Source organism: Glandiceps talaboti, chromosome 10 (genome assembly GCF_964340395.1).
Source record: "Glandiceps talaboti chromosome 10, keGlaTala1.1, whole genome shotgun sequence".
NCBI lineage: Eukaryota > Metazoa > Hemichordata > Enteropneusta > Spengelidae > Glandiceps > Glandiceps talaboti.
The window spans coordinates 15231478-15257207 of record NC_135558.1 but is presented as its reverse complement, the minus strand read 5'-3'; the positions used below and the strand labels follow the sequence as shown (position 1 = coordinate 15257207).

General features: G+C 38.6%; 1 protein-coding gene across 1 annotated transcript in view; it reads left to right on the top strand.

Moving 5' to 3' along the window:
- Positions 1-5685: 5685 nt before the first annotated feature.
- LOC144441030 (epidermal growth factor-like protein 8) overlaps positions 5686-25730 on the top strand; it is a 44775-nt gene continuing 24730 nt past the window's right edge. Inside the window, exon 1 of the mRNA XM_078130542.1 lies at positions 5686-6359. Coding sequence (XP_077986668.1) covers positions 6208-6359 — 152 coding nt within the window. The 5' untranslated portion in view covers positions 5686-6207. The remainder of the gene's footprint in view (positions 6360-25730) is intronic.

The following is a 25730-nucleotide window of genomic DNA, read 5'->3' as shown; positions in this document are numbered from 1 at the left end:
AAAGATACATTCACTGAAATAGGTCAATTACTTAGAAAAAGACAATACACCAGTATGTAAATGCTTATTTTTATACGTAGGCAGTGAAGTTTGACTTGCCTCGATACCTATACATGTATATGGTAATGCGCTCTTTAAATATTCAATATCGAGATATACAAGCTACTATATGTTGTAAGTCATACCAAAGACAAGTAAGAAACTTATCTGTGGTCATACACTTTCAATTCCAGTCACACTGATTGTTACGTATTCTCTCACACCGTGCCTCGTGATGATTAAGCTTTGTGTGCGAATTCAATATTTTGGAGGCACTGATTTTAGGGTCCGTGCCGTAAATTGCTAATGCGTTACATTTGTGCACAGCTACTCACAAATGTTTACCTGTAGATGAAACAAAATGATGCACCACTAGGCGTATAACATTAAGAGCAGCTTATTATATTTAATCAAAAAAAGTTTCAAGAAATAGTCCATTTGGCGCTAGTACACCTTTAACATGTTTAGCACAAAATCGGAGGCTAAATCGACACAGCATGAACAAAGAGACTTGGAAACTGTAAGAGTTATGTATGTCTTTTAGTATCGAACCAAACTTTTGTTCCTAATACAAACTTGTCCATATATGTCACGTGTGCTGAATAGCGGGATCAATCTGCTGACAAAGACTGGAGTGTGCAGTCGAACATTTCAGGACTTTTTTTTCAAGTTTGTGTTTGGAACAAAAGTTCAATTCAATACTGTGGTTTACCAACACAGATGAATTTTCCATTTGTTATGGTTATTGTTTTTGTTATTTTTAGGATATGTCCTAATGTCATTTTGTAACATATTTGAGTTCTCAGTGACAGTTCTACTAGATGTTAGGTTAATTTAACACATTTTTGTTATTGGATAATATTATAGTTATATGTTAATATGAAACAAAACTAACCACCAACCACTATAAAGTTACCGACTGTACCCCTTTAAAGTCACAAGTTACGTTATGCAGATTTTACTACGAGCAAAATTGAAAAAAAAATCAATGGCTAACTCTTCCAGACAGTTTTATTTATTCAAAGTTTGGTTTTACCATACCACGGAGAATTAAAACGTTTAGTTTTGGTATACGTACTACTTGATAGAATTTAAAAAAAAATTGAATTCCTCCAATTTTATTTCATTCAAAGTTCGGTTCTGTGAAGTCGCCATTTCAAAAGGACAGACAGAGGACTCGCCGTGTCTAGGTCCAATGGAATGCACTATACACCGCTCGAATAAACCAGACTTCTCGTGGCCTTGACAGACAATTGCATCGGAGTGTATACTCAAGCTACCCCGCGTCGACCGTCATTTGGTCCAACCTTCACACCCAATATAATATTAGCAGTCCCCGCCCTTTGCTATTATCTGCACACGGGTGACCTCGCTGGGTCAAACGCTGGCAGTTCTTGCCCCGCAAACTTTACTAGGACGAAAGAAAGACAGAATTTGCCATAATTACGTCTGTTCAAAGACTCGTGTTAGTTCAATTGTAAATGGCGTCTCAATCTACTTCGTATTAGACAAGTTGAATGTAAACCAGGCATGCGTTTTCTATTATTTGTTTTACCGGCAAAATTCGATTTATTTTGCCGTAATTGCCCGTGGCACCAGACAACTTAAAAGTGCGAGTACCTATTGATTAGGCGAACGAAAATGGCAAAATGACCGATAGTAACCGACAAGTAGGGTTAGTATCATTATCTCCGGGGGGGGGGGGGGGGGGGGCTTGTTCATGTTTCTAGTGCCAGTAACTTTGGGGTTACAAGTTTCAATTTCTAAGAAAAATCGTACATGTCTAGTATCGATTTTAACAACATATTAGATTTCAGCATTTGCTGTTCCTTGCCTGCTACTTACAAAGCGCAATTTTTACAAATTCTTACAACCCCTCTCCCACCCACATTCTATCACAAATTTCACCTTGCCCCCCTGTAATATATAATGATGAACTCCTTAAATGGGACAGTGTTCCCTATTTTATTATCCTCTCATCTCTAAACTTTGAGACAAACTCTCCCGGATTTCAACACCCGTGCTTATATAAGTTTCCAACATTGTCCCTCCCTACTACAAATTATGTTGAACCCCTCATACGAGACGGTATTACTTATTTTCTTTCTTCGCATCTAAAAATTTGATCACATACGTTCTGGAATGTTAACACGCATGCTCAAGTTGAACTGTGACGAACTTTGTGATAAACTAATATTTCACTGTAATGTAACATTGATGACGTGGACGATGATGGATGACGTAAGAGTCAATGACACGTGACTGAATCAACAAACAGTTACCCAAGCTTGATTATTTTCATTCGATATCCAAGGTTTTAGTTCAGACTTTATTGGAGATATATTACATTGAAATCTTTCAATGGACCCAGTACATGACAATTTGATTTACCATACACGATATAATGTTACCCTTCGTCAGATGTCAAAGTGGCTGACCGACAAACTAATTCATTGCCTGTCTGGCTGGCTGGCTGAATTGCCAATCAATTGATTGTTCAATTTATTGATAAGCTAACTCGTTCGCTTAACAATTGTTTCATTGTCTGAGAATGTGATGTCGATTTGGTGGGTATAGATGGTTAATTAATAAACTCATAGAACCATTAGTTCAGTTGTTTGTTTGTTTGATTGATTATTAATCGATCAGATTATCGATCAAACCATTAGTTGTATTTGCGAAAAGGTCAATCAGTTGTCAGATAAACCAGCTACCTTTTAGGCGTACTCTAAGCATTATCTACTTAGCTGTACATTAGTGTTTTAGAAAGAAAAAATACAGCCTAAGATACTTCGGCTTTTCAAGTTTGTTCCCACTGTTATATATGTAATATGCGTCTGTGTTGATCAACAAACCAGTTGACCGTTCGATTGATAAATTATCGGTTGATTGATACATATTAGTAAACCACAAATAACTTCTATATGTATTTCCCAGTATAACAATTTCCAAAAGATAATTCTAGAGAATATTTTTCAAAAATAATGACCATGAAGACTTCCAGCAATAATAAGCTTAGTACCCGCATCACTTCAAGTTGGCCCAGATTCCAACAATGAAAATATATTATGGTCACTAAAATGTAAATAAAGAGTCAGCTGTTGCCAATAGCAATGTTCGATTATATTCTCCATATCCGTTGCACAAATTCGACACCCAAAGGTCAACGATCTTTGAGAAACGAAGTCTTTTTAGTATATGACGTAGAAGGTCGATGAATATTTTACAGTTTTGTCAGGAAGACAAATGAAAGGGCTCGTTCGAGGCAGATTTATTGACATTTCATGTGAAATAACACCAATGTTTTGAAAAATAGCTGACATTTTTCACTGGGGAAGGCGAAGTCTTGGCAGCAAGGGTCGGGTCAGTCTGTTGACCCGTTAGAGTCAGAGTTGGCCCAGTTGTGTACTCTCTACTTTGCCTCCGAGGACGGAAACCATTCGTTGCTTAAATAAGCCATCTACAGAGGCAACTGATCTGACTGATACCGTGTATAAGACAGACTCGTGGTTCTGAGGGAAAAGATTACATTTTTTGTGGTTTCTTTGCATATAGGAATGCGACGGTTTGACATAACGGGGGAATAACACAAACAAACAGAGGAAATTTACGATGTACAGTATGTGTCATATACTCCGACGATTGACGTTGTCCAATCACATGTAGGTGATCACAATGTACTTCTCGACAATGACAGTTTTATGAATTACAGACACTTGACACGGCATACATTGTGACAATAAATACCACCACTATTTATAATAAATACATTTATTACAAAATCCAAATTTGACGTCACCTCGTAAAACTGTATTTCCAGCCAATGAGATTAAGTGTATCATAGTCATGTTTGGGACGCTTATTTCAAACCGTACGAGTTACTTTTTAATGCTTCTGATATCAATGTACCTGCCGTTTACGATGTACAAAAGTTATACATAAAGTCAACTACTGATTATGCCGGTCAAAGGTCAGGATCCCTATTGTTGTAAGAATTTATTTTTAACAGTTCAGATAAGAAGCATACCTTGTTTCTCCTTGCGTTATCATATACTCGACTGTCTGAAATATTTCAGTCCGCCTGATAACAGTCAAATTCTGTTCCAAAATAGACAAAAATAACAGCTTAAGTTGAGCAAAGTTCCCTTTGTTTATGAAGTGTCATTCCAACATTTCGTCGTCGTTAGGTTTCAGTAAATAGTGTATGTCTAGCCCGCCAAAAAAGTCAAACACTTATTGATTCAACTTTGCGCTTTTTCATTTGTCATTATTTGTGTGTGTGTGGAAATTTCTCGACACTTTGTCAGTGTGCCCCAAATCAGCCTCATTCCAAGTAATAAACCGTGCAATATTCAAAAATGGTACATTTGTTTGCGTACAAGTGAACTTCGAAAGTTAGTTGAAGAACGAGCGATGGCGTTATGGTAGAGCGGGCGAGTTGTAAGCACTCGAAATAAAAGTTACTTTTTTTTTTACAAATAGTTACAGAAGTCTGTGTTGAAGTCGCAGTGTTCGTTTACACTGCACAGTTGAATGACTTTGTTAGAAGTCGTCGACGTGACAAAAGTCATATACAATTTCATCTATGTTTTGTACACAAACCCGGTTGGTTGGTTCTATAATAGTCTTCATTTGCGACCGATATCTTCTTATCGCGTATCTTTTCCCCCAGGCGTGAAATATAACATCTCAATCGTGCTCTAGAAGTTGATAATTTTGATACAACTTTTCGGCGCGAAAAAGACTGTCGTCTGCCTCGTGAAATATGGCTGCTTGAAAAGTGATTTCACACTTCGTCTTGGGGTTGAACGGTCATGTTGTAATACATTTCGTTAAAAAAAATGAGGTGTCAGTTCGCGCATAAGTGTCATCCATGTCATGTAAAAAAAAACCTCGAATGTATAATCGCGAAAATCCAACAAACTAGGGAACCTCGCTAAGTGTGTTGGATTACCACTTGAGTGGGTATGATCATTATCAACTACCCTAATACCATTAAAATCTCCAAATCTTCAAAGGGGATGTAATTTCGGGTCACTGGGTCATAAATTCACAAACTACAAGCACTTCGAGAGAGTCTGTATTTGTAGCTATTAGAAACGACGATTTGTTTTGGGTGGTCTGTGTCAGTGAGATGCTAAAAACGACCAATATGGGCAGTTGGTGTAAATACATCATCTCGTATCCCTTACACTTTTTTCAATTATGATGTCACTTTATGCAAATAAGACATAAATGATATTGCCTCAAATCAGAATGTTTATTTGACTAGTCTAACTTTGCATGTATGACTCGCATGTTAGACAGATTCCTAGTTTGCTCGGAGGTTAGGAGGTGAAAAAAGAGTAGCTCAATTTCACTTGGATGTGTAAATAAACATGAAATGTTTTGGACACTCTGAAAACACCGTCTTACTGCGCGCGAATAAATTACGGAATGTCACTTTTAAGGTGAGCAGACAACAAAAGTCGCACATTGTTTTGTCTATAGTGTGTCTGTCAGCGTCGAGGGAATGTCTAAAAGTCATTCAAGTGTTCTCTGAGCAAGCTATACGGCTTCACAGCAGTGTTATATTGAACAATAACTGTACAAGTAATGAATATTTAGTGTTAGGTTAAAGTGTATTGTATGTGGCCGATAGAATGATTGATGGCTGTGTACGTCTCTCGGCCGAGATCCTTGCCCAATGTTGAGCTCTCCGCCAACACATCTGGTAGACGATTATTCACCTAAGATTGCTTCTGACTGGGCAGTCCTAAAACTCTCTCTCCTCGAATAGCCTTGACAGTCTGCGTGGTAGCACCGAGTCGGTAACGTCAGGTCGGGACACCTCAATTAACTCAACGCAACTTGAAGCCAGTGTTCGCTCGTTTTTAAGAGACTCTGGGTGCTGTATAACATATAGAAGGCGTCCGTGGACTCATTTGACTTTTGGCAGCAGTACTGTGGTACTTCAACGTACACTACTGGTCTAGGCACTACACCTCGGCGTGAGCTCTATCGCCTCATATAGCGCCTCGCAGACATCCTATCCTCCACCATACACCTTTAGTATTAATACTGTTGACACTATCGGGAGAGCATTCATTCATCACATGTTCGTGATTTATGGAGTACAAACCTCGGTAATGTCCCAGGAAGTGTGAAGACACAATTCGAAGTTTATTCATGCGAGAAGCTGAAACTCTACAACGTATGTCTACGCACTTAAAACGCTCGAATCCAGCCATGACGTCGGTGTATTGCCTGGTAGTCGTGATATGTGTTTTCTTGCAGGCCGAACGAAGCAACGCCGCGGCGGACTATTTGCACCGCGCTGGGTAAGTAATTGCAGGCTGCATATAGTGTTTCTACTACTTTGTCACCGATCGAGTTTCTCTCTTACATTCTTTTCTTTTTCTGACAAAGTACAAGCTTAGCTTTTAAATATCTATTCTGTATTCATAGGTTAGGCTACAAATCCTCGCTGTTGACTCCAGTGAACCCAAAGCTCGAGTGGTATTAGAGAAATTGAACAGTGGAGTCTGTAGTAGTGTTTCTTTTGCCATATCCCCCCCTTTTTCAGCGTTTCATTTAAAACGAGCCTGGCGACGTCATCAGCCGCTGTCTGGCTCCTTCAGTCACGGTGATTAATATTTAAACTTGAGTACGTTTTACTTGATTTTACGCCCGGTGGCTACACTCCGTCACACTTCGCGTCCTCGGAGCCAAGTTCAAGTTACCCGACCGGGTGACATAGTTTTCGTACAAAACGTATAATTATATATACAGCGGGCAGTTTATATTGGAAAAGTCATATAAGGTTAATGGCAATCTGTGTCTCGGTGATCGACGAAGTCAGTGGGAAGCGAGGATTCCCCGCATAACTCGTAGCGAATGATATACAGTATTTATACGCATGCACATACACGTTTTGACTGGTTCGTCTCTCTGTTGAAACGCTCCCAGCTGTGGTGCACTGACCTTCAACTAGCCTACCCTTTACCATTTAGAACAGATCCAAACCCTAAACACAAAATTAACAGGGAGATTTTTCGGGTACATTCTAAATACAGAGTCGCGTTTTTTGTGTTCAATTCTGCGTCATAACAATGCGGGTCGCGGAGGTGTACATGTATGGATGGAATTTTAAATGGGGTATAATTTTAATATTGTGTGAATGAACTGCGAGGAGCCTTTAGTGGCCCAGCGTCTGAAAATAAGGACCGAGCTCTTTCCAACACTTCGTGAAACTATGTACTCAGCTATTACAACCTTTTCAGTCTGTTTAAAAAGAAATGTCCTGAACGAGTTCAATTTCAGGACCGTTCCATTTCTGATTTGAAGGGATGTGGGACGGTATTATTGGATGGTTTCCGAGTCTACGCTCCCCTTGTATTGTTTACGTTAAGACTGAAACGTAGAACGTAAGAACTGAAGTATATTAATGCCGTATTGGGCTCTCTCGGTGGATATCATCAACGCTGACTTTTCTTTTTAGCCCGGTGTCTTGTTCTTCCTTCACTAACAGGCATCTAGAGACTGATGTCGTAAATTGTCATGTTGTTTGTGCTTGGTTTTGCCACTTTTAGTTCTCTCTCTCTCCTGCGGCTATAATTTCACAGTGTTATGAACCCGTACAGCGTTGTATAGTGCATCCCCTGCCATTGAAATACCTACCTAATTTGAGCCGGTTCATCAACCCAATTCTTTCTGTTATTGAGCCCAAGTATAGAGACCGTGTTTGACTACTTTAATCCGTTCCACTTCTGCTAATCCTAATTTGCCAAGATCTGATTAGTTTTCAGGAATTAAGTTTCGCCCCGCGGCGTGAAAATGCACAAAACTCATGCTATTTGTCCAGACACTTTGTATAGCCTTTTCCTGTATTTATGAATTCGAAATGGCAGAACTAAGTACAATTGGTGATAATTTGGGGGAAAATTGCTCTATAAATTACTTTTAACATGAATGGGGTGGAACCGAGTTAAGTCTTTTAGTGTCTACGACACGAAACAGACACAGTTTGAATAGAGATGGGCTTGAGAACATACCAACAACCAACCACTTATAGTGGCAATTTTTTTATTTACAAGAACATATACCCTTGTATCTAACTAACTCCTCCCATCTCATCCCCTACAGAAGTCAGAAGCCTAAGTGAGCAAAACAACATCAAAGTATATTGATTTTATTCCTTTTATAATATTTACTTAATAATGAAAATTAAGGAAACGGACTCAAAGAAAGAAAGAAAGATTGAAAGTGAGACAGTTGACCAGAAGGAAAGAAAGAGAGACAGACAGAGACAGATTAAAGTATATCTAGAGAGATCCATTTTTATTGGTCAGTTTATATCTTGGGGATGTTAACCATTCATGTCGTCAAAATGATGTATCTAAAATCGAATTTATCTCAAACCGTCCACGGTCAAGGCTCAATGCCAAGGAGACCACATAGTCGCCATTTGTCTACACCGATATGTCATGAAGATAGACTTTTAAATGGTTAGATTTTCATCATCATCATTATCATCGTCCTCGTCTTCACCACCACCACCACCACCACCACCACCACCACCACTACAACCACCCCACCACCAGCCCCACCACCAGCCCCATCACCACCACCACCACCACCCCACCACCAGCCTCATCACTACCATTACCGGCACCACTACCACCACCACCACCACCACCACCACTACCACCACCAGCCCCATCACCACCACCACTCCCCCACCGGCCTCATCATCGGCACCACTACCACCACAACCACTTTCATCACAACAACAACAACAACAACAACCACCCCACCACCAGCCTCATCACTACCATCACCGGCACCACCACCACTACCACCACCACCACCACCACCACCATCATTTTCACCACCTTTCATTCATTCTGTCGTTCCTTTTGTCCTCTTCTCCTTACCGACTATTGGATGTACATGTACTCTGTATGTTACAACGACCCTGGACCCACGATACAAAACTAAACGTATTTATATCAGTGAAAATGTCTTTGTGAAGTATCACCAATCTTAAAGAAACAAGGACTTTAAGTATTTCTTTCCGTCTTGAATTAGTCTCGGTACATTGATACCTCACATTCTTCTATTCATCGCATATGCCCGTGACGCCGTACATGCAAAAAATAATGATCTATCGATGTCGTGACGAAAGAAATCCCCCCGGCTTCCTTTCTCGAACGGTCTTTGAAGAAGGGTTAAGTTCTTTCGTTACTACACGTGCATGACATATGAGGCATAAACAATACTTCCAGAGACCTCGAAGCTGAGAACTTGAAGACGATCAAATAGACGCGTTGTCCTCGCATACCTTTCATATGTAAACCTCAACCTATTAGTGGCATGAGTGTAAACTTAACACTTTATACAGAGAGCAAATTTGAGTACAACACACCCCAAAAATAGTATAAACTGGATAATGTTATTTTCCCGTTAGTAAGAGTCTTTGTTTTCGTTTGAAGAAGAACTTACGCCGTTACTAATAATGTTTTGACGCCACACTTGTGTTCTCATACAAGTGAAGTTTTACACCTGCTGAAGTGTCACTCGTGTGGCTGTTCAGCTTCCTGAAAAAGAGAGCTAAACTTTGTTGAAAGGACACATACATCAAGTCTCACAAAGTTTATCCTGAACAGTTGATAAGAAAGACAAAGATAGGATAGAGAGAAGTGAGGCATTGAAGTGATCGTTAATGGAGGTTGTAGGTGGTTACACAGTTTGCAAAAAGTTATCAATTGTAGATTTAGCAGGACATTTCAAGTGAATCGTGTTATTCTACCGGGTATAAGAAAGCTTCTCTCTGGAACAATTGTGAGATTTCACAGCGACATGACCTATGTTTCTTTTTTACACGTGTGTGGTTTTTAAGAATGGTATTTTCTCTTTTTGTTCTCACAAGTATATACGTAACCATGTATTCGTACATTAAATGTTCCATTCTTTTATCTTCTTCTGAGAGCTGTTCGCGTGCATGATAATCTCCAGTCGTCTTTTATTGCCCTGGGATCATCCCTTATCAGGTTTGTGTGCTAGAGCTGCAACATGTTGGGCCCCGGAGACACAGATAACTGTCGAGAGTCAACGATTTTGATAGACAGTTTGTTTTTACTGAGCTCGCAAATCAGATTCCTTCAAAGTTGACATACGCGGTAAAAAGTTGTAAGTTACCCCACTTTTTTTCCGAGTATACTGTCCGACTTGATGCTTGAAACTAGACATTTTTCGCATTCGGATCAAGTAACCATGGAGACTGAATATCTGACAATGCCTTTAGGGGGAAATAACAACGATTCTTCGGGTGTGTTTCCAAGGTAATGCAAGTTCTTATTCAAAGTAAATACATGATCAAATATTTCAGAATCGGATTATTAGCCCCACCTGTACAATTTGAATGCTACCAGGTGTTCGAGAGAACAGGTCCTATTTTCCCTTCGGGCATATCCTTTCACTGAGTCCTCAGGGCAAAACTAGTACTGTATGTATGGGTCCCAGTCTCACTGACAGTCCTTCTACATACCTAGATTTACTTGAAGTTGGGCGTGGAATAAAAAAAATGCAAGTTTGTTTATATACACACATTTGAAAGTACAAAAGTTGAGTAGATGGAAAGCCCTCAGTTCGTAAACTCCTGTAGGTTTTACAGATATCTACGTGGTGTTCTTTCTTTCTGTTCAAGTGACGAGGTTAATCGGCAGACGATGGGCAATTACTGTCAAAGCCAGGCCACATTTTATGACAAGAAACGTCCATTTAGCAATCCCTAAAGAGTAGCTATCTAGGTCTACCTTGAAGTTTGATTCTGTAAAATTCTAGGCACCGAGTAAGGTGAAAGGGTGGTAAAACTAAACCAATTGTCTGTAACTTATGAAAGCCCTCATGGCTTCTTATCAAGGGTAAATAATCTTATTGATGTCAGTTTTCGATTATGAGAAGTATCGCTGCAAATAGGTTTGACGTTTTTCAGGATTGTCTTAACGCCTACTGGTTCGCAATAACTGTCGCCACAAATCAGAAACTATATGCTGCTCTCGTACAAACTGTTTACTGCAAGGGGTAATTTTACTTGCAATTTGTGTGCAAGAAAGCGGTAATTTTAACTGTCATTTCCCCACTGACAAAAGACCGTGTACTTTTACTCACTTTCACGCTTGTGAAAAAAGAGAAGAATTGTCAAGGTGATTGTCAGTATTGTTCCCGCGTAATTGCGAACAGTCACTGATTTCCCGCCTAATTTTCATCGTGGGCAGACAATCTCTTTTTCCGCTGAACCGGAATGAGTAATCTTCGTGGAACAAGATCTTATCAGTTCGCAACCACTTTCTTCTTTGTAGTTACTCAAAAAGATTTCGTTGTGCCTTTGAGGTTCCTTTAAATTAGTAGCAGAAGTAATTATTGGGTTCTACCGTCAACCAGATTGCGACAAATTCACCGAAAAGTGAGTTTCCTACGTCAAAGTCGAATCGATATGAACGGTATAGAAGTGCTATTATTCGGACCCAGCACCACGGAAGAAATGCGTTTCGCTTAATTTCACTCGAAAAATGTGATAATAATACACCTAAGTAGGCGGAACATTTACAGTAACTATTTTTTCTATGTTCTCACTATTGGCATCCCTAACTTAATGACATTTTTCATTTTTCTTCTTCAAATTTTGGTGTTCACTTAGGGGAGATTTATTTCCCATGATTCCTTCGAAAAAAATGTCTGTCGTCTGCGATTCTTTGGAATTGACATCGACACGCCTCTGTAAATTGATTTTTGGTGTAGACACTGCACTGCTACAATTCGCAAAACTCGTGACTGAACGCGAGAGTTGATTGATGGACGTGATTTGTCAAAAGCACCTGTTGACACTTACTCCACAACATAAAAAAACGATTGCTTGCATTTACAGAATAGTCTGTTTTCAGAAGTCATCCGGTTTAAATAAATACGCTTTATACGTTTTTTATAGACCTGTTTTCAAGGATACATGCATGATGTGTTTTGCTGTGTAATTGTTTTATTTCCTTTTTTATCGCCCTATTAAAAGTCAAACACCAAAACACTTCGAGAATTGTTGAAGTTTGAGCCTTTTATAACTTATACACACAACTTGCTGCTACATTTCCATATCACGTTATCAAAAATTCCAATTGCAACCTTCGCAATCTACACGTACTGTACCCCCCTCATTTCCACGCTGAAATAAGTTGACTAACATAAATTTCGACACTTAAATCACGAATTTGATAAATATTGAGTGAAATTACCCCCATTTTAGACCAGATTAACAGTTTATACACCCATTTATGAATTTTTACTAAAATAGTTTTTATTTAAATAGAAAAAAAAGACGAACTACCCATCGTAATGTTCGTGTATAAGCTTATAGGTTTACGATGCCACCGACACTCTTAGCAGAGAAAGGAAATTGAGAAATATAAGAGGCTAAACGTTCGAAAGTGTCATTCTCGTTATAACTTGATGCCTGGTGCATATCCATCAATATATATCACTTGAACATTGGAATAAAACAAAAAATAACATACGGGGTCAAGGGTCATATTTATCACAGTTTATGACGACTTTGCAACAAATTCCCAAGATCCAGTTTGTTACATACGCACCAACACAGTTTGAATACGATCTGTACTGTCGAGAGATCCCTTTTACCCTACATGAACCGGTGTTTAGATAACGCTTGTATATTTTGCTTGTGATGTTCTCAGGCGAATCGGAAGTCCCCATTTCGCAGTTTTGTTCAGTGTTCGAATTTCTGAAGTGTTGAAAGTTAACCCAATCAACATAAACTGGTGTAAACTGTGTGAGCTGTAAAATCGGCTTTTGGTTTATTTCCTTCATAAAATTTTAATCTTCCGCCGTGCGTTTAGTGTAAACATTCACCGGACTTGAATTTCTCATTCGCTGATTTCACATGTGACAGCACAGAGGGACTTGCGGAATTATTTTTGTCTGTCCGGAACTATTTTCACACATTGTTGAGGATGGAGGAAATATCTGACATCGAGAAACGTTCAATCGTAAATGCATTAAGAAGTAGAGGGCCCACATTGTATGTATATAAAATATATGCAAGTGTGTGTGTGTGGGGGGGGGGGGGGTGTGAGAGAGAGAGACAGAGAGGGAGACTCAGTCTGCTGTTTGTTTGTTTGTTTGTTGATTTGTTTGTTCGTTTATGTATGTATGTATGTATGTATGTATGTATTTAAGCATGCATCCATGTTTGTTTGCTTAATATATGTAATTGTTTTGGGAAACGCAAGTTTAATCAGTTTAAATAGTTTCTGCCTGCTTGATGTACACTAAAACGTGTCTTTTCTCATTTTCTCATTCAAGGCTATTTAGAAATCTATAATGGACACATTGCTTGAAATATAGACACTTCAGAATGTTTAAATTTGTTTAGTCTGTTTTCTACTGCATATTTCTTGCTTAGTTTTAATCCAAATCTCCTACTTAATACACCTAAATACCACAGTAGCAAGGTTTGACCTATTTAACATCACTTATAAGTTAGACACATGTTCTACCAAAAACAAAATGAGAAAGTTATGGCTCACGACTCGTACACATGTTATATTTGTAAACAAGCACCCCTGAAAGCTAAAAAACGAAATAGCTATGGCGTCAACTTTCTAGTGGCCATGCTATTTTTCTGACAACATGAATTGAAACTGGTAGTGTACACTTTCCAGTGCCGATGATTGACGCCATAGATATCTTCAGGCATGGAAACATATGGTATGATATAAAAGATATAAAAATTGGGGGGTTTTCAGGAAACCGGATGTGCTGGTTTACAAAAAGAACACACCTCTGTGGTTAACTTAAAAGCAAAATGCTGATAACGCATATCTCTTAAACGTTTTAGACGGCACATATGGCACGATTGTGAATCTCAGAAGATGTCAAAATTTATCTAGCACCTAAATTACGATGGTTGCAACGTGTTGTCATCGACCTCTGCGTAAACTAATGTATGAATTATAAGTCATTCACCTGCCCTTCCCATCCTGCCATACCGTATATCTGGAGAGAGAGAGAGAGAGAGAGAGAGAGAGAGAGAGAGAGAGAGAGAGAGAGAGAGAGAGAGAGAGAGAGAGAGAGAGAGAGAGAGAGAGAGAGAGAGAGAGAGAGAGAGAGAGAGAGAGAGAGAGAGAGAGAATACAGACGCAGTCAAAATACACAGGAACAGGACAGCTCTGACAAAATGGAATAGACAGTATGGAGACAAACAAATGATGAAAACAGATGCAAAGAAAAGACCCACAAGAAATTATTTTTAAAAAGGTCTAACTGGGAGTCTTTCTCTTTATGTTACATCAAAGCCAAGGATATGCTCACGGTCCAAACCCATCCTATCGGCAATGAGTTGTCACGGCATAGTACACCAAACTCTAGTTTTCGACGTGACTCTCTCTACCTTACACGTTAGCTCCCACCATTGTTCATGGTCACTGCCCTAAAGCTTATAAAAAAATTCTAAATGCTAGAAAAGCACTCGGTGTCTTGTCCAAACTTTGTAATTGGATAAAGTCCTATTTCCTCGGGCAAACGATGAAATCTCCAGTTATAATGGTGGTTGCTAGGAAACGAACCTTGTTTTCAATTCATACGACCTTTGTCAGTAGACAACTCAATAGCGGAAAGTCCGAAGTGTAATCTAACTCCCTAAACCGATCTACGGTCAACGGAATAAGGCCAATTTCATCGCCCTCACTTTCGAAATAATGAGATACCGTCTGAATGTGTCATATCAACGTTGAAACTTAAGCCACTGTGTCGAGTTTTGCACTTTTACTGTAAAACATATCAAAGGTCTTAGCAGAGAAGCTAAATCAAAAGAAAGGGTGCATCACTAATATTGTGGCATTTTGAAATTGTGTTCTTTCCGTCAGAGGTAACTAGGGCGCCAAGCCCTCTTGCGATTTTCTAAACACACTTTTTGATTGAAACGAAAAGTGCATTTCTAATCTACTTAGTTTTGACAAAATGACATCAGACATCCACTCGACCTAAAGACTCAATTGAAGTTTTTAAATGTCAAAGGATCACTTTTTCGAGAGAGTGGACCGTTTTCCCCTTGCCTACTATCAACCAACAAATAAAACACAGTGACAGTGGTCCCTTCAGTAATTTACCTTCTGTCGTACACCCCAACTTCATTGAACTTTCCATAGTCTAACTTTTACTATGAAAGCCATGCCACTAGACAACGAGTGTCGTCTGGCTTGGCTGAAATCTTACTAGCGTTGCTACTATTCATAAAATGGCTCGACTGGCTCAAAATTCTTGCCATTTTCACGTCTGTCAAGCTGGACAAAACAATCTCACTGACATTGTTGCATTTTGTTTGATTGAAATAACCTTTATCTTAGCAAATCGACGCCAAATAATTTACACTGTAACAGAATTGTATGATAATAGAATCTCTGGAGGAAACAATGCAGCAAAGTCATGGAGGGCTTTTGTTGAGCCAGACGATGAAATGTTGTAGTATTTTGTAAGATAGTTTGCTGAGTCAGACTCAGAGGCAGACGGTGCGCTCTGTTTCATGTGACATGGTCTTCATTGTGTATGTGCCACGTTGTCGACATTTTACAGAGAAATCGTTGCATCCCGTAATATTCTACCTTTTCTAGCGAATGTGCTGGCGACCATCAGAAACGCGACAAAATGTTTCAAAGCGCGGCATCCATTTCTCTCTCTCTCTCTCTCTCTCTCTCTCTCTCTCTCTCTCTCTCTCTCTCTCTCTCTCTCTCTCTCTCTCTCTCTCTCTCTCTCTCTCTCTCTCTCTCTCTCTCTCTCTCTCATATGGTATTTTTTCCGAAGAACGATTTTATGCATTTGTTAAGCGCATGTATTTTCAAACAAACCCAATATCACCATATCCTTGTTTCTAATTTAGTAACAAGACTTTTACAAATGGATTTTAAAATATTTAGAAACAGATTCCGGCAATACATATACACAGGTTTCCCCGTTGACGGCTCAACTATTTGATTTCATTTAACAATTTGTCTAACACATGTGGAAACACTCTGTCGCCATGTTTCGCACAATTTCCACTTTGCTCTCCAGCACCCAATACTAATTGCTGCGCGGAATACACGTCGAAAGTCTCAGAGAACCCCGTTCTCATAAATTGACCTTGAAATCGAGGGAATGTTCTGGCATCTCTTTAAACAAAGCACGCCATAAAATCCTTAATGCATCTACGGTGTTTGCAATCATTGCAACACGAGTCATTGATACGTTGGCATCACCCTTTTTTTTCAGGGCAATTGCAATTTAATTCAATTTTCTTGTATTGAGTGAAATGCAGTTCCGTTTGCGATCACCCCTTTAGGAACTTAAATACCAATGCCATACCTAAGTATTTAAATACTGCATAGCTCCAAGTTTAGTTAAACGTACGTTGGTTGATTTTCTGGGGCATTACCTTTTTCGTCGGGGTAGCTCATTATTCACAGGCTTGCCGCTCGTGATCTTATTTCATAACAATTAATAATTCCGCGTATTCAACCATTCCTCTCGAATTCTTCTCATTTTTCACGATGTGTGTTACAGTGTAGTCTAATAAGGGGGGTTTAGATCTGAACTCTTAAGATGACTTTCCTTATTTTTATGTAGATTAAAAAGTTACCTATACATTTGGCTGCTCAGATGATGGCATGGAATTATTTGCTTTTTGGCAAAGTGAATGGTCATCGGCACAGTCATCTTTACACTTGACATGATAAAACAATACTATATATATCTCTTCCCTTCCCTTTCCATACAGACACACACACACACTCACTCCCTCCCTCCCTTCCCTCTTTGTCCTCGTCGTCTTCGTTGTCATCGTCATCGTCACCACCACCATCACCACCAAAATGTGAGTAAAATATATTTAACTAAACAAGTCATAACATCCTAGATTGTGTTCCTTTAGCGGACTATACCATCTTGAAATGTATCCTTGCCTTGCGTTGAAAGATATTTTCATCATCATCATCATCATCATCATCATCATCATCAGTATTGAAACCTGAGGCTTTCCTTCCGAGTTATGAAAAGTACCATCCTTCAAACTTAAAAAAAAAAGATTACGGAAAACAGGAACTGATCTGGCGCATCTGGTCTTACTTAGCGGTGGTATATATTGTAAAATTCCTCTACCCTAACTCATCCAAATATGATAAGAAAGAATTAAAGTGCTAAAGTAGAAATTTGAGTCTTTTAAATTCTAGATATAAAATATCAAGATGTGCCAAAAAGTCTCCTGTAAAACATTCAACAGATATCCGGTACAAATCATTGGCTAATGTTCCACTATCATCTTAGACATTTACAGGTCTGGCCAATGCAAGGCACAGTTGCTATACCAAACAAAAAGAATAATTCTGTCAAATTAAAACTTTTATTATCGATTAGGTTTCAGACATAAGCCAGATGTGTATCCTTTGGTTTGGTAGCAGGTTTGCATATTTGCATTATCGGGATCGGAAACAAACTGTTCCTGTTCCTTTTGTTCAAGAGAAGTCCAACCAATTTGCAGCTAAAACCAAAAAAAGATGGATCACTGTAGAGAATTTTTAAATTGAGGTCAAAATGTTGTCAAAATTAGGCCTTTCAGAATCCAATATGGCCGCCCAATACTGTGATCATTCTATGAGATTGTCGACTTTAACTGAAAATTAAACAGTGGACCCCAAATTTCTTTTACATTTCAAAATAATAGAAGCAAGCTTCTATGTGGCAAATTTGGAGAGACATTAAGAACTTTGATTTTCCAGCGGAATACGTACTTAAGTCACATTCTGCGTTGTATGTCTGATGCGAAATTGACTACATATATTTAGATTTGGTATCTGGAGTTCAATGTCAAAGTCTAGAATTGTGTTCAATGTCAAAATATAGTGTATAGGGAAATTAGCATTGCATCTGGTTTCTGTATCCCCGTTTGTTTTTGTTGTCGATGCGGTTGCCTGCTTTTAATTTTTTCCTTTCAACGACCAGTTGGTTTGACGTATATTAGTTTATTTTTCCGATTGTTAAACTGTCACCATAAATTTTTATATAAGTTCAATGTAGTATATATTGTCGCTGCATACTTATAGAGGACTCCAGTTGACACATATATCAAAAATCGTAAATTTCAAGAGATGTCTATAAACACTGCACCTGTTACATCACCATACATAAAAATTGATACCACATGGCTCTCCCGTGTATTTAAGACTGTTTTAGTATTAAGACTTACAATATTAGAACGCTGTATATTCGAAAATATTTCTCATAACATGGCACAATACTACGTCATAGATACATGTACTTGAAACAGTATTATCACCTTCGTCGTCGCCACCACCACCACCACCACCACCACCACCACCAACACCTCCACCGTCGTCATCGTTCTCATTGTCATTTTCGTCATCTTCACTACCACCAGATTGCAGCATTTTGATACATTCCAAATGATAATAATAATATATTTATTGCCATTGTGCATTTTAAAAATACGCTTGGAAAATATTGCGATGTCGATCAGAACTAACAATCAACAATCCACACAAGACTACACTCAGTCACACCACACCACACCACACCACACTTAACTCGTACCACACCACATTTCAAAGTAGTGCATAACATAACGTCAAACCTTCACTTTTCAACACACCGTCCAATCCCTCTTCACAATACCACACCCCAAAATCAACGTCCCACTACACAATAAATTCAATATCACACCACATCACATCACACCACATCACATCACGTCACACCACACCACACCACACCACACCACACCACACCACACCACACCACACCACACCACATCACATCACATCACATCATATCACATCACATTTCATCACATCAAACATCGTTACATTACTGTAGGTCTTTGACATGTAAACAGCACACTGTCACACTCGATACGCCTTGAATACCACATTATCATATAACCATTGTACAATGATTACAACATATAGCCGTCGTCAAAAGGTTTAAAAGGTGAAAAGTCTATAAACATTCCTCGTTATACATGAATAGGTACATTATCATGTCAAGTGGTATTGGTAGAGGTTTCAAGATCTATAGAAACATTATACAACTGTACATTACACAATAAACTTGGCTACATTACATTACATTACATTATATTACATTGTATTATTAGATTGCACCACCGTAGATCATATTACTTTACATTGCATGACATTATATTACACTACACTACATTACATTTGATATTACATTACATAACATTATATTACTTGCAATACATTACATTGCATTACCCTTCGTTTCATCGCATTACATAACATTATATTACATTGCACTACATTACAATGCATTGCATTGCATTACTTACACTCTTTTAAGTTGTTACCTCACACATCATTATGCCATTATTGCATGGCATCATGTTACATAACATTGTATAATGTGACATCACATCGCATCACATCACATCACATCACTATAATAGAACATCACATTACAGTGCACCACGTTACATTATCTATTATCTTGTTAATGTACTAATTCTTTCACTTTGTATGTACTATGTACTTTGATATGCTTCGCTCAACTACGTCGTATATTGCAAGGAATGACCACTGGTGACATGTTAACAAATAAGTTAAACACAGTTGTATTGTCGTTGATCTAGATACGATTCTTGTCTCTGTAATCCCCTATTGCTTGGGACAATGCAGAAATTATAAAATCAGACCATTTCATCAGAATTGAAGTGTCGTCTGCTGGCTCGACAAGAACGTTACTAACATTACTACTTTACCATTGTGTGAAATACCATATATTCGCGGTGTCCATCGCCAAAATCGTTTACAGTGTAACTGTCTGCTAAGATAATGGTATCCCTTGCAAAGAAATGTTGCAAACTTAGTCAGATTTTTTTGCCCAGTTAAACCATGATATGAGGCAATGACCATTAGATAATGATGAAAAGTAGTAATGTTAGTAAGATTTTTGTCACGCTAGACGATACAATGCAGCAATATCACAGTAAGATTTGTATCAAACCAGACAATGAAATGTAGCAATTTAAGTAAGATTTTCGTCCTGCCAAACAATACAATGTTGCAATGTCAGTAAGGTTTTTTACCAGGCGACTCTCTGTTTCAGGTGAAACTGTTGCAATCGTAGTGTCAGGAAAGAAACAGGGGGGGGGGGGTTTGCTGACATTCGTTAAAGACCTGATCGGACTCTCTTGATTCACTTGCTTGTTCGACCCTTTAAATACATTACCACCCAAGTAAACAATGCAATGTTTGGACATTTATCTAACCCCGATGGGAAAGTTACTAGAAAGAGCAACAAACATACAAATTTGAACACCGATCCCCTTAATGGAGATTGTCTTTTTCGCCTATGGCTAGAACAACTGTGAAAACTTTTGCTGAGATTGTTTGAAAAACAATGCCAAAGAAACAGTGACCATTTAAAATGATGTGATACACGCGGTGCGTCTCTAATATCACCAGTTTGTGCTTAGAACACTTTTAAGTTTGTTTTTACTGGATCTTTTTAGGTTAAATTGGTGGATGAATGACAATTTTCTTGTAAGGTTAAGGTCAAAGGAAAAAATATGGCACCCATATAGTTCACTCCATCGGCTGATATGTCGACCAGTCATTTCTACTCGTTGATTGAAGTAAAAAGGGGTATTGTTCTATAAATGTTGGCTATGCGTCTTTTTTTTATAACCAATTTCGGAAATATTCTTGAAGCTTTTAGGGTTTGGTTGATTTATAGATTGTCTCCATTTCCAAGGCTGGTTGGAAACTTTCAATGAATCAAACTTTTGCGGCACTGCTAGTAACATGTTGCAGATGCGGTATTTAATGTGCGCAATGTGACTGCGCCGATCTAATTCCAAGACGTGATTGCTTTAGAGTTGTAAACTAGTTAGGTCCTCCACTCCCTCGAGTAAAGTCGTATCCCAGGGCATACCATTTTTAAAGTTTACCTCCCTCGGTCGACGAGTTATGCACAGATTTAGATTAAAAAAACTCGTTTTTATGGAGAGATATCATTGCTTTCGAAATTCTCCATTTTAGAAACCAAATAACATTTATAGGAAGTCATAAGTATTTGTGCTCGAAGAGACTCTAAGCTTTCCATGTCCATTGTAAGTTAATGTTTCTTATCGATACAAGCTCGATCTCTGCCGTCAAAAATATTGTATGTCTAACGAGTACAGAGGAAGGTGTGAGGTTACACCTCTATATATGTCGTGAGAAAAGCACTGTTTCCTTTCGACCGAAAATGTTCTCTGAGGCCTGATTTATTTTAGATTTTAGTCACCAAGTTTATTTAGGCTCAGGTTTAGTAAAGTGGATCGTAATATAAATATCCGTTTCCGTCAAACCTGACGACCCTGTTGAGCCACGACGTTGGCAGACATTTATTTTCTCCATTGTTCGACTTGGCGTTTTGACTGACAGAGACAAATGGGAGACTTATTGTCAAATATTGACGAAGGACGGGGTTTCTATAATAGCGACCAATAAATTACCACATATTGCTGTATTTGTGGAGTGGTTAGTTTGTTTTTCTTGGTCATTGAATGTAAAAAACATGATGAGCTGGAAATTTTGTTCCTGTTCGTCAGCATATCAAAGGACTATCAATTTTGGTCTCAGATGTGTGACAGCGTGTATGTAGTTTTATCCGTCCATCAGTAAACAAATTTGCTCGAGTATACCAGATAACACTTGGGGGTTATAGATATATGCATGATCCGCTAAACGTTTGTTGCAATATGGTCTCATCAGACGTACAGCCCTGGGGCAAGATTGTACGAACAGATATCACAGCTGTTCTTAGTGTAATAGACTTTTTACAAGGACCATAATTAACGTTGTTTAGCTATCCTTCCATTAAAACCGGTTTAAGTTGGTGTTGGATCAACACACACCCTCGCTTGGGGAACCACAGAATGTTAATCCGTTAAAGACTGAATATGCGAAAAAAATGTTTGACTAAGTATCTTCCGACTACCCAGGAAGATCGACAACGCGAAGGACTTTGGATTCTGAGAAATTGCACGTATTCGTGATCTTGCACCGTGTTGATTACAGTCTGTCAGGATGGTTTCGTGTCAAAACGGTTGGACGTGCAAAGAAAACATTCGGGGAGTATTGATAGTAGGGCCTATGTATTATACACAAGCTATTATTCATCCTATACTATTGTGAAATTTGATGATTCGATGAGAGGTTTGATGAAAGTGTTAATTGATACTTCGTCAGTACTGATTCTGCACAATGTTTATTGTATTTTTCCTAGCACTTAAAGGTTATCAAAATATAACTTTGTTGGTATGATTTTAGACATCCTTCTACTTCCAGTTCACTTCATTTTTATAAATTATTTGCTTCATCTCTTCCTCCTTTTCCTTCATTTCCTCCGCGTCATCATCATCATCATCATCATCATCATCATCATCATCATCATCATCATCATCATCATCATCATCACCGCCGCCGCCACCGTCGTCGTCTTCACCACCACCACCACCACCACCACCACCACCACCAACAACAACAACAACAACAACAACAACAACAACAACAACAACAATCTTAAAGCAAAAAATCCATAAATTGACAGTACAAATGCAACGAAAATTGCAAAAAATCTTGAAGTCTGATCTATATCCGGAATGTTAACACCACATGACTCACTTTAAAAAAACACATAAGAAAACAAGATTAAAGTTTTCAGTCACTAGTTGTCTCAGACGGATATCCTTCAAGATATATGTGGCCTAATTTGATGAAGTTTAAAAGATTTGAATGTCAAATAAAACGTTGTCCACCTTCTTCACAGTACACTCCGTCTCACTAACTAAATTATTTATCTACTCCGAGTTTCACACCATGACTCAATCACTGACTCACTGACTCGCTCAATCAATCACTGACTGACTGACTGACTGACTGACACACACACACACACACACACACACACACTGTCAGTCAGTCAGTTAGTCACTCACTCACTCACTTACTCACTCACTCACTGACTCACTCACTGACTCACTGACTCACTCACTCACTTGTTGGCACTAGTACTCGTTTTTAAACATTACCATTCCTATTGTCACAAAGAGTGTCAGTTCTATGTATAGTGTTTGCAAGACTCGACCCGTCAGTTACTTCACGCTTCGAACAGAAATATTGAACAAAAATTCCAAACAAAATTCAAACTGGGATTTTATACGAGGAGAGATAAAATACCTTACAGTTAAATGCAATACAGACAGAACACCTCACAGAAGAAAATACGCCAAATATGGGATTTTTGATACTAGTAAAGTTGGCATGTACATCCCTTGGCTCAAAAAACTGTACTCGTTGCCAAACAAAGCTCACATTACACATAATATGCAGCCATGGTGCTACGTGAGGGCTTCTGTATTCTCATACCATACACATTAGTGCATCATTCTTTTCTGCAAAAAAATAGTTTTTCTTTCTCCCAAAACTTTAGCCATTGGCTCTTCTGCCTATTCATCCCCTCCCCAAGCAATGGACACCCAAATCAGCGTCTATCCATATACCACCAACTATAATCGCTGGTGTAATGGATATACAGCGGATGAAGCAATTGCTTGGCTCATTAATTGAATTAAACTCATTATCTTCTCATTTACTCTCAGCGGTCGATCTCTTTTGATTTTAAACAACCCAGTTGCTTAAATTACATGGCGCGAATAAGTCATAATTCACGATAATAGTTTCTACCAGTAAGTCATGTTGTTTGGGGTTTAAAGTTCGGCCTACACTTACTTCAAATCTTCTAGAATTCTGAGCACACGCTGCGGTGACGTCACTTTGGAATACTAACTATACGGACTTGACAGTGCACACAGCATTCACTTCTGACGTGATTATCGCGAGACCACCAACCGTGTAATTTCAGGTACAACTTTGATTAATACTCGGGGAAAAAAAGAAACCCGCTGTTCATAAATCTACGACGATGTATACTGTGTCATTCGCAAGGATTGTTTTCTGGTATATTTTGTTGTAAGAATCTGAAACTTGCACCCGGCTGGTTAAGAACCAGACAGCCTGAATAATTTCCAACCGAAGTAAAAGCTCTCAAAAAGCGTTAATAACTTACATACGATATATATGTTTTTAAATTTTCATTTTGTAATTTACGATTTGTTTGTTTAACATTAGCTCCTTCACGGTTTCCCAGTGCTGTGTGTTACGGCTGGCAATCAATTTCGAACGGAAGATGGATGATCAACCGCCTTAAATACATATACGTTGATGTCAAGGCTGTAAATGTTACCACAATCACTACAACCTTTATTCGAATTTAGGCAGCAATCTGACACTGATTCAGAAAACTTGTGGAATGTTAAAACTATCAGGGAACGGTTTATCACTGAGGGTAAAGGTCACTGATGCCTGGCTTCTTCAGTCACTGTTTTTACAACATAGATAAAAACGGTGTCAAGGAGCTCGACAACAGCTTGGATAAAATAGAAAGTGAAGTCAAATATGCCTTCAAGCTATAGTCGGAAATAGTTTCTCTTTTAGACATGCACGTTGCAAGTTAGAACTTTATTCATTTGGCGTATAGGATTATTGAGAGACAGAGAAGGGGGGTGGGGGTGAAATGTGTATGTACTATGTATGTATGTATGTATGTATGTATGTATGTATGTATGTATGTATGTATGTATGTATGTATGTATGTGTGTGCGTGCGTGCGTATGTATGTATGTATGTATGTATGTATGTATGTATGTATGTATGTATGTATGTGTGTGTGTGTGTGTGTGTGTGTGTGTGTGTGTATGAGCAGGTAGAGGAGACAGAAAGTCACAGACCGAGAGAGTGAATACATACATATACATGTATATAGAATACAGAAACGCACAACCAAAAAGTACAGAGCAAGGTTACGAAAGACATGTACAGTGAGAGTTACATATGGTGAATTGGGAAGAGAGAGAGAGAGAGAGAGAGAGAGAGAGAGAGAGAGAGAGAGAGAGAGAGAGAGAGAGAGAGAGAGAGAGAGAGAGAGAGAGAGAGAGAGAGAGAGAGAGAGAGAGAGAGTTTACATTTACGTTAACACTCATAAAAATATCGAGACATACAGATAACACAGTGCGTGTCTTAGAGTCTATTTTCAGTAGGGTCATCTCAAAACAGACAAGGCGCTGTTTTACTACTCAAGAATTAATTGTCCATCTTATTTCCATCGATGTAAATACAACCTTCCAAGACGATTTAACACACGTTTTGCTGTAGCTATTTTACCACCTAATAAAACGGTTAACTTTTCTTCAAGGACCAATTTAGCCCTTATAGTCCTGAAGTTAGCACTCCATAAAACGTCACATCTCTACCAAATACAAAACGAATACAAGTGAATTGTAAACATGTAAAACCTTCAGAGTAAAACAAAGTTGCGGTGTCTGTTGATGTGACGGCTTCAATTTATATGTAAACTACTCGGATGCGGAGTATCACCTGTTTGTACAGCGAAAAATCTCCAATGACGCAAACTCTTTGATTACATTGGCATTGATCTCCGCTACATTTACTAAAAATAGTTTTCGACACGAGTACGCCTGAAAAGTGATACCTGTTTTTAAATTGAACTAAGCATGAGTGTCACTTCTA